The sequence below is a fragment of the Sarcophilus harrisii genome, chromosome 3, assembly GCF_902635505.1.
Source record: "Sarcophilus harrisii chromosome 3, mSarHar1.11, whole genome shotgun sequence".
NCBI classification, from domain to species: domain Eukaryota; kingdom Metazoa; phylum Chordata; class Mammalia; order Dasyuromorphia; family Dasyuridae; genus Sarcophilus; species Sarcophilus harrisii.
The window spans coordinates 63,944,077-63,954,444 of NC_045428.1; the positions used below are offsets into that span (position 1 = coordinate 63,944,077).

Here is a 10,368-nt window from a genome sequence, read left to right on the forward strand (position 1 = left end):
TACTGGTTCTTCTCACCAAGAGTATTCCATTCTGGTTTTTTTTTGGACCTGATCATTCTGATCATTAACCTTAAAGTCATGAGTTCTTTAAATTTCTGTTCTGGATAGTATTTTAATATATTGGTGGCTCTCTAACATTAAATAATTAAAATAACTTCCCTGTTTTGTGTACCTGGGAATCAGATAAACAGATGGGTTGGGGGAATCTAACAAAGGGAATAATTTCAGAGCTGAAGTTTACTCATTTTAGAAGCCAGATAAAACAAGTCTCAGACTTTAAGGAAGGAAGACAATGAATGGTGAATGCTAAGCAATGTGTTCAAATAAAAATTCAGTAATATACAGTTAAGATTTCTAAACTGGATTAGACAAATGATCCTCAAGTAACAAGAGGCAGACATTTCAGTTGTTTTTTAAATTTGGCATTTAACAGTATACTGTATCTGGTTTCTGCAGCAATTATATACATGTCACAAAAGGATCCCCTATGGTTTTCTGCTGAGGAGAAAAATAGGAAAGGTGTAGGTCCAAGGTTATTCTCCCCCCCCAGAAAACATTTCCTTCCTAACCAAAACTATCAAAATCTGATTTCTCTCTGAATTTTAACTTTTGTATTTTATTTGATCCTTGAAAATGAAAAAAGAGGATAGTATGTAGAAGTTGTTTTCTTTTGTGTGTTTCTTTTACAAAGAGTGTGTATTTCAACATACTCTTTTTGTCAGAAACTGTTATCAGGTGTAGTAATATAACAGGTCATAAAGAATATATCCCAAGATAGAAAAGGGGTGAAAGTGAGGAATAATTAGTTAACATAATTAAAAAAAAAATCATTAAACAATGGAATACTGTTTAGCATTATTTGTCATTTTTTACATAAATAGCAGCTTCGTTTCCAGAAGGCATTTAAAATAAGACATAATTGTGGCATGACTTGAACACCAATTGCTCATATTTCTAAGAATATCTTACCCTTCAAATAGCTTTACAATTTAAAATCTTATTCAACATGGAATGAGGCCGTTTTCAGGGTATGGAAATATATATCAATCACAGATATAATATAGTCTCTAGTTTTTCCCAATTAAGAGTTCTAATAACTCACAGCTTTGCCCATCAAAGTGGGTCACAGACATTTTCAACTCTTCTAAAGTCCATCAGTAGATTGACCATCAATAGTAGACTAAGAGGAGACAAATATTTTTCTCCCAATTTCAGCTACAATCTTCCTCCAACAAGCAGACAGGGAAAAAAATACTATTAAAAAAAAAAAAAAAAAATCAGTGCTTGCAATGGCAGGCTTTGGGCTGGAAATCAAGGCAGCAATTGGCCGTGATATTTTTGTGGTGATATATCCATCTCTCTCTATACTGGAAAGAGCAGTATCACTGAGTCCTATTTTTTATACAGAGGAAAACTGGGTCCATGAAACGAAATGTAAACATTAAAAAAAAAGAGAGAAAGAAAGGACAACATTCAGATTAAATCCGTTAGCAAAAGCTAAGGTCTAAAGTGTTAGTGTACAGAAGCTTACCTGACTCTGGATTTACCAAGAAACTTCCATATACCCTCTTCAACAACTGGAAAATAAAAAATAACACAATGTCATCTCAAAGGTTATCTTTTTTAATCATTCATTTGTAAAGTTCAGTTCAATTCATTTATTTAGGGTCTATTATGTGCTAGTTTCTAGAAACAAAATTTGCTTTATAAAAACTCAACAATCTGGTGTAAAGGAGGATGAGGTGAGTTAAGACATTATTAAGGTAACTACAGGAAAAATAAGAAAAAGAAAGGAAGGTGAAAGAGAAAAAGGAAAAGAAAATGCCCTGAGCGGTATGAGAATGTTCAAAAAAGAAATAATTTCAAAATGAGGGGGAAATCAAGTTGTTATTTTTTCAGAAATAATGGTCAGTAATCCCCCACCCCTCTTTCCTCTTATTTTATGAATAGGAGGTACTCATTCAAGAATTACGAAGCAAGACAGATCTGACACTGTCTTCTCAGAATCCTATCACCTATCCCTATAGGACAATCTGTCCCCTCTGTTTTGTCCACCTTTTCTCAAAGTTCTGCCACATTAGGCACAAGTCTCCTCTAACCTGACTGTGAAAACAGTTGCCCAAGTCAATCCACTAACTCCAAGTAAAATTCCAAGACAAAAATCAAGATGATTAAGATTGATTTCAGTTAGCAGCTTGTCTTTTGTTTTTGAAAATTTTGAAGTTGTAGTTAAAAAAAAAAAAAAAAAAGACCACAAAGGGCATAAATAGATGAATTTTAGCCACTGCTGTTCCATCTTTGATAGTTTATATTTCCTCAAATTTACTTTTAAGAAACGAAGGTTTTGGTCTAACTCTGATTCCCTCCCTCCCCCCCTCGCCCTTTGGAGGGGGCAGGGGGCAGATAAATCACTTGGCCTTCATCATCTTTAAAACAAGGGGCTGTACTATACGTTCTCTTAGGATAAGTATGCTTCCAGCTCTAACAATTTAAGTTCAGAGATAAGGTGAAAACATAGCTAAGCTATATAGTCAGGATCTTATTGTACTCATCCTAGCACCATCTTTCCTCAGTGCACAGTCAGTGAGAATGATGTAGTTCTTGCCCTTCAAGTTTCATTTTGGAAGATGTATGGCTTTGATTAAATTTAATTAATACTTGGAGATAGCCATTGTTCAATTTAGCTAAGTCAATATTTGTAACTACCCAGGAACTCCAAATCATGTTTTTAGCCAACCCAAGGGCTTTTCCTCTGTTTCTGTGGAAGGCAACAAAGAAAAGAACATGGTATGTTGAAACTTCAGTATTTTCTCACAACTGTATATCTCAAACAACCCATATGTCTTATCTGAAAAATGATCCTGTACTGATCAATCAGTTACTGTTTCCATGTTTCTTTGATTATTAAAAAAAATTTTATTCTTGATTGAAGGAATTGTACCTGTTTGCTCTTCTCCTCCCAATTTGGAAAGTCCCTATTCTTTCACACAATTAGAAATCAGATACCTGATGTGGAGTTTTCTTTTAGATAATTCGCCTTATTTACTCAATTGTTTTGAATGTATAAATCTATCTCCTCCTATATTTGGGATCTAGCCCTAAGTTAAGGACTGATCCTGATTTGTTGGGCAATTGGCATACATTGCTTAATAAAATGATATGCTCAGAAGATCAAACTTTTTATTTTTTTCCCCCTCAGTCATTTCACTGTTCACCCACCATATAGCAAGAGATTGGTGACTTCTCCAGCCTATCATTAAGGACCTAACCTTTCCTTCCCTCTTGCCTCTTTCTGACATGTCCAACCGAAAGCTTGATGTTTTTAAGCAGAGTAAGCAGATGTCTCCTTTCACTTCTGTGTCTGAGAGGTAGAATGGAAAGAAAGGGAACAAAGAGTTGAAGTAGAGAAGTAAAGCAGCTACAGTTCTCTCAACATTTGCAGGTTGTTAGGGGCACAGGACTTCTGTGAATGTGAAAAACTGAGAATAATTCTAGGCCTCATCTCAAACTTATTTTTAATAGTTTGAATCTATGTGTATGTGTTTTTATAACAGGGCTTTTATGGAAACATTTTGTATAACTTCACACGTGGCTTCTCAATGGGTGGGTGAAGAGAGAAGAAGGGAGAGAAATTGTTTTAAAAACAACTGTGTAAAAAATTATTTTACATGTAACTGGGAAAAATAAAATATTAAAACCTCCCACAAAGATTACTCCTGGGTGAAAATTACATGATAAGAGTCTGGATGGTAGCGAGACAAAGAGGAGCTGTTCCCAAAGGGAGTGGAGAGCCCATACTTCTTTAGTGGGTTGAAACTTTTATCAAAATTTAACTATTTGTAATAAATTTTGTGTATGTATTTTTATAGTAGTAAATGACAAAATACATTAAAAATATAAAATATTTATGCATTTATGGATTACTAATTTTTTTAAACATGTGTGTCACTTAACATCCCCCAAAATTCCCATTTATTGATAGCCAATCTACAAATAAGCAAAACCATGCACACGAAATCTGCAAATGTTAAGGGATGACTGTATCTGAGGATGGAAGAGACATTATTGATGAAGTTGTCACCAATATAACAACCTTTTCAGTATTTTCTGGTCTTTATAAATATTTTTCATTTACTGCCTAATTAATTGTACTGTACAGATGCAACCTATTTAATTAACCCTAATCTGTCTTATGTGCTAAAGGTAATTGTTCATTTTCTATTGGGTAACATTAAAGCAGAGGTAGCAAGTCCGTGATAAGACTCAGGCTGGGCAATTTATATCTTAATCTCACTATAATCACATTAACTTGTTTAGGATCTTGGAAATGTCTTCTTTCTAATGGCCAAGTCAACAGCTAACTGGTACTTTAAGGGCTCTCCTCTGTAAGAGCACTCTACTAAGAAATGCAGAGATCAATTTAGTGATCATATAGCCTTCTCTGACTTATACATAAATGAGATAGTCACTCGTTTTTGTATCCTCCAATGTACACTATCCATAGCACAAAGTAGCCACTTAATAAATGTTTGTTGCATTAAATCTCTATTCTTTAAGTGTTATGGGAGAGGAAGTGAATTCAGTCTTAAGGTCATATTTTTTTTTTTTTGCGTTTGTTGTGAGACAATTGGAGTTAAGTGACTTGCCAGGAGTCATACATAGCCTGGAAGTCCTCTTACGTGTCTAAAGCTGGATCTGAATTCAGACCCTTCTGATTACAGGGCCAGTGCAAGATCACAGACTTTTAAATGGTACAGAAGGAGCTGAAAAATAAGCCATATGTGTACCCAGAAGATAGAGGAGCCAGTAAATTATAATTTGGTCTTCTAAATACTTTATACTTCTTTCATGTCCTGAAGAATATGAGAAAAAGGTAAATGAGAAGCAAGTAAAACCCAAACCTCAGAATTTAGATCTAACAGTTGCCCAAGACTCAATTCATACCGTATCTAATCACTTTGTCATTGCCCCTTCCCTCCCACATCAGCAAACCCATCGACTCCTCAGCACAATTCCAGAAATACACTTTAACTTTGATTTATTTTTCAGCTTGCGCCCCCTCTTCCAACATGACATCAGGAGGCAGCTGTCACTGTCACATCTTTCCCCTTTCAATAGGAGATGCCTTCTGTTCTGAAGAAGCCTGCTAAGTCCGAGATCCTCAGACACAGAACAAAATGCTTCTCGTTATCACACTCTGGTAACTGTTTAACTGACTCAGGGAGTGATTTGTTGCTGTTGAGGTTCCAAGACCATGGATGTTCCTCACTCCACCCAAGCAGGAGATGTTTGCTCTTTGACCCGGGCTGTTAAACAGAACAACCTGATCTAAATTCCCTTCCTCCCATGATCATGGAACAGAAGAGGATCCAGAAGAATCCTAGCTCAGTAGTTTTCCCCTTTCTTCATCAAGACCATTAAAGAGAAATTGTTTTCTATGCTTGGCAAAATTATTACAAAATGTCTTTCAGCTGCCTGATGCACTTAATAATTTTGCTAGGCAGTTTTCTGATAGTAAAACCCTTTCTTCCTGGAACATTAGTTCATTTCTTTTTGTGCTGCATTCAGGGGACAGAAACTGCTTAGAATTTTTCTGTGACAAACCTTCACTTGAAGATTGTGTTTAAATGTCAGTTCCTCCTTTCCTCAACTCTTTTCTAGATTAAAGAATTTTATTCCTAACATTTTTTTCTTCTTGGACTTCTCATGACGGAGTAAAAATCATAACCACCACGGGAAATGATCATCTCTACTTCTCTAATCCTTCAACTCTGAAGAAAAACATTTAGAATAATCCCAGTCTATTAAAAGTTATTTTGACATTTAAAAATATTAAGTAGTCCCTTTAAAAATTTATATTATAATAATCCTTTTAAATAATACAATACTGTTTCCTTTATATTGAAAAAAAAAATGAATAGAAATAGCTACATCTTCCTTCAATACTGCAAGGACTCAGTTTGTTAAAACTAGGCTATTTGAAAACTAATTCAGGAACTGAGTCATACTTCCTGCTTTGAAAGTCAACCACAGCATGCATACAGTAATGTAAAAGCATTTTCTTTCTTCCATAAATGGCCCTCCCCAGAGCAAATATAGTTCAAAAGGAACTAAACCTGTCACTGTAGAGATCAGCTAACAGCCAATGAACAAAGTATGGCAGTTACGAGTTTCATAATGCCTAGACACCCCCTCTTACTTCCTCTAAGACAGTTAAAAATCAGAAGGGAGTCCAGGCACAAAGAATGATCAGTTTGCAAAACCAAAAAGAAAGGGGCTTTTCTTTTAACTTCTAGAATGGGGAAGTAATTCAAACTTTTTTTTTTAAATTTGGTAGAAACATTTGGGTAGCATCCCCAGTCAAAATGGTTCTAACAACTAAATATAAAAGAAATAAAAACATAATCAAACACATCTTGTACCAACCATTCTTTCTTCTAATGGTCAAGAAATATGGATGATGCTTATCTGCTTTTCTTCAAAAAAGCCAGTATATCATTCAGTGTTTGATCAATATATTTTGCTTAAGAGATCACCAAAGTTCTTTAGAGTTTGGGAGTGGTGATCATTTTTAAAAAGAAATGCCACAGTTCATTATGAGATTAATAGTTTAATAGTTAGTTAGGTAGGGTCAAAAGTCCTGACTGGCATTTGTAGGTGTGGCACAATCAAGAAAATGGAGGTGATTTAGCCTACTGTGGGAAGCTGACAATGAAAGGCGAGATGGAATGCAAAAGAGTCATTAGGAAAAAATAGCAGGGCACTTACCTCATCAGCTCCATGTGCTTGCAGTTCCTTGTAGAATTTCAAAGAAATACTGACCATCACTTTTGTTTTGTCTCCATTGGGATTTGAAATATGATAAAGGACTCCATCAAAGTCTGTGGGAGAAGCATAGAGTAAAAATGTTTAGCTGGCTAAGGGGCACATTACTCAGCACATTCTACTTGAATGCTTTGGGATGATTATCATTATGTTTTCTTAAGACAGGTCAGCATGAAATGAAACAAAAAATAAAAACCAGAGTAAAACATTTTACTTTTATGTGGAAGTTAGAGGCAATACTATGATTAGAAGTTTTAAGTACTGACCTTCCTAATCGTATTTATTTCCACAAAGATCGAACCAGTTTTGTGAACCACACATATATCCTAGCCACTTTTAAGATGTAACAAGATTCATAGAGGCAAATATGGTATTGCCAAAACCAGTCAACTGACGATTTATCTTGTTAGAACCAGAATGTACTTTAATTATAGTTAAACTTATAAGTCATTTTCTCTCAAAATTTCCTCTATAGTGACAAAAAAGGTATCTCACCATTTTCAGGGAAAGGCATAACATTTTTGGATAGGACGTATGTGCATACATACACGTGACAGATTTCCAATTAGATTAGGGCCCTGCAGAAGGCTGTTCATATGTTAATAAGAAAATTCAGAACATAAATAAATATAGGAGATAAAAGTATAAATATAATTCAAAAACAGCAAATTTACAGGTGGTAAGGAAAGGAAAAATCCATTTGTTATACTGAACCAGAAAATTTACCTATGCAATGGAATTTAAGTTTTACAATGGGACTAGCAATCTCAATTTACAAGATATTTAGTAAGGGACTACTAGAGAAGACTGGCATATTAACAAAAATCTTCAGTTATGGTCAGGTAACCTTTTATTTGTGAATTTTTAAGTGCAGATTATCTCATTCACTGGCTTTCTACATTTTCTGGGATGACAAAACCCAAAGATTTACTTGCAACACAACAAAAGCCGACTGCCAAGATGGGGAAATCTTAAAAGATGATCTAGGTCAACTTCTTCATTTTACTGATGAAAAAACAAAGGTGAAATGGTGTGCTCCAAGCTGCATGAGTAGTACATGTAGTAAAGTTGGAATGAATCTCATGTCTTCTATGCTTTTTCCAGTATGCTACTTTATTTGATGTTCATTAACACCTTAAATTTTTTCCTAAAAATTTCTTCTGGCTGTTGGGGAATATAAATTGATTGCTGGCAAACATATTAAGATCTTTAGTGTTTGCTTTACAAATGGTTCCATTTTATATTTGTCTTTCACTTTCCCATACTACAACTGATATTATGAAACTTACCTGCAAATGTTACTTCTACGGCTTCTGGTTTGTTTCTGTAAAATAGAAAGAAATTTCCCAGGTCAATTAATAAAATCATCTTGCAGTTCACCTTCAAGAACTGGGGGAAAAGAACCTGATTTTCCTCCATCTCTAAAATAAACCTCTGAAACACGTAAGCTGGTTTTATGAGCTCTCTGTCAACTGATTATTGATACTGATTTTTCATAGCCCACTCGATCATGTCCACTTAGTTTCTGTCCTTGATTAGTGCTTGAGGTGGGGAAAAAGGAAGCACAAGTACTTCAGGGTCTTCTCAAAGACTGATGGCTACTATGATGTTTCTTACTTGGCTGATTACTTCGTTCAATATCTGAGAGCAGGACAGAGGGGCTGACAAATTAAAAAACAAACAAACAAAAAACTCCACACAAACAAAAATCTTGGTTGCTTTCCCAATCCCACTTGTGACAGAGAAAGTACATTCTGACAGGAGTAAGATAAATTTACAGGTATCATTCCACGATGGTTTAAACTTGATTTCAAAACAAAACAGCAAGGTGATTTATTTCAGATTAAAAGATCCTATTTCACCACACTAAAATGCCCACTTTATTCCTCTTTGCCAAATTACATCTTTCTCTTCAGGTTTGCCCCAAAGCCACTATCCTTTTCATGAATTCTTCCCAGACCACCTCTATTTCAGTTAACCAGTAATTCCTACAAAACATGGATAAGTTCACTCCTGGCACATATGCCATACTGTTTTCATAATGTTTATCTGCTTTAAAAGTCCTTCCTCCCTTTGCCTGACAAATTCTTGTCTATCCCCTGAAGCCTAACATATGTAACACCTCTTCTGATCTGAATCCTCCCTCCAAGTTGCTCGACAACCTTTGTTTTCACAGTTACCATGAAAGTACTGTGTATTATACCTGTCTAGCTTTGTTTCTTATGCCCCACCTCCTACTAGACTATAGGGTTCCTGAGGGAGAGAAACTCATGTTGTTGGGATTCAGTATTTCTCCACATTTAACACAGAGCTCTTACATACAGGGAGGTGCTATTAAATGTCTGTGGTATTAGTTTTTTATTATTGGGATAAATAAGGTGGTATCTTCTAATGGAAAGAAACCAGTCTAAAAGTCAGTATTTTGTACATTTTGGTACTAATGTCACTTCTGATTAACTGGATGATCACAAACATATCATTTACTATGAGTCGTAATTTTTTAATTTCCAAAAAGATATAAAAACAAATTCCTTATATTGTTCATTATTATTGAGGATAAATTGAATGAATGTGAAGGGACTAAAAATATCTTTGGGACACCCTGTCCAACTTTTATAAATACATGGCATTAAGTACCTTTTAAAAAAAATGTATGTTTTGTCTAATCAATAGAAGAATGGATATTACTCAGTGCTTCTACTGTTTTCTCTGTTCTGCACACAATAGAAATTTGATAAATATTGACTTCTTAGTTAGAAAGCCTATCATCTCCCAAATTCAAATAACTGACCTCATTCATCAGCTTAACAGAAAAGCTATTAAGAATTACTGAGGGGGCAGCTAAGTGGTGTAATGGATACAGCCCTATCCATGGAGCCAGGAGGACCTGAGTTCAAATCAAGCTTCTTTGCTACCTGTATGATCAAACAAATCATTTAACCCAATTTGTCCTGCAGATAAAAGACAACAACAACAACAAAAAAAAGGACTGAATGGTTCTTTCTCCTTTAAATATAGTGATACGACCCAGATGAGAACATACTAGAGCCAGCTTTCCCAACTACCTGCAGTGAAATTGGTTCAAATTGCTTTCCAAATTGGCAACACGGCCAGGAGAAAAGAAACCCAGATTTTCACTCTTATTTCTTCATTATACTTTGCTCAAAATTATGCAATTAAGTTGATAATTTCTTTCACATTATAGCTGTTGCCCATGTAAAATGGACTAAAAATACTCATTTACCTTCTGATATTACTGAAGAATAATGAAAAAATAAGGTGGTTCATGATTCTTAAAAGGAAATTCCAGTTCTTATGATTCTATGTGGTTTACACTGAAAAGGTAAAATGTATTAATCACACACAAAATTACATTGTTTTGGAAGCAGTAGAGATGAAATGAGACAGCTAATATAGTTGCTACCTTTTTCAAAAGGAATAACAAACACCAAAGATGAATAATAAAGATAGCCAGTTGATTAAGCTGAAACTTGGTTTGTGGCAGAGGTGAGCTGTGCCTATGTGACGAGCAGTGTTGCCTGG

At 35.0% G+C, this 10,368-nt stretch overlaps 1 protein-coding gene across 3 annotated transcripts in view; it reads right to left on the reverse strand.

Moving 5' to 3' along the window:
- The window catches only part of ARPC2 (actin related protein 2/3 complex subunit 2), a 29,380-nt gene extending 19,252 nt beyond the window's left edge, over positions 1–10,128 (reverse strand). For all 3 annotated transcript variants that reach the window (XR_004232791.1, XM_012546344.3, XM_031958067.1), the window contains exons 1-4: positions 10,070–10,128; positions 8,115–8,149; positions 6,769–6,881; positions 1,532–1,577 (exon numbers count right to left, since the gene is read on the reverse strand). Coding sequence is in view for 2 of the 3 variants with exons in the window: in XM_012546344.3 (XP_012401798.3) it covers positions 1,532–1,577; positions 6,769–6,881; positions 8,115–8,149; positions 10,070–10,113 (238 nt within the window). In the remaining variant the exon portion in view is untranslated. The remainder of the gene's footprint in view (positions 1–1,531; positions 1,578–6,768; positions 6,882–8,114; positions 8,150–10,069) is intronic.
- Between the last annotated feature and the right edge of the window lie 240 nt (positions 10,129–10,368).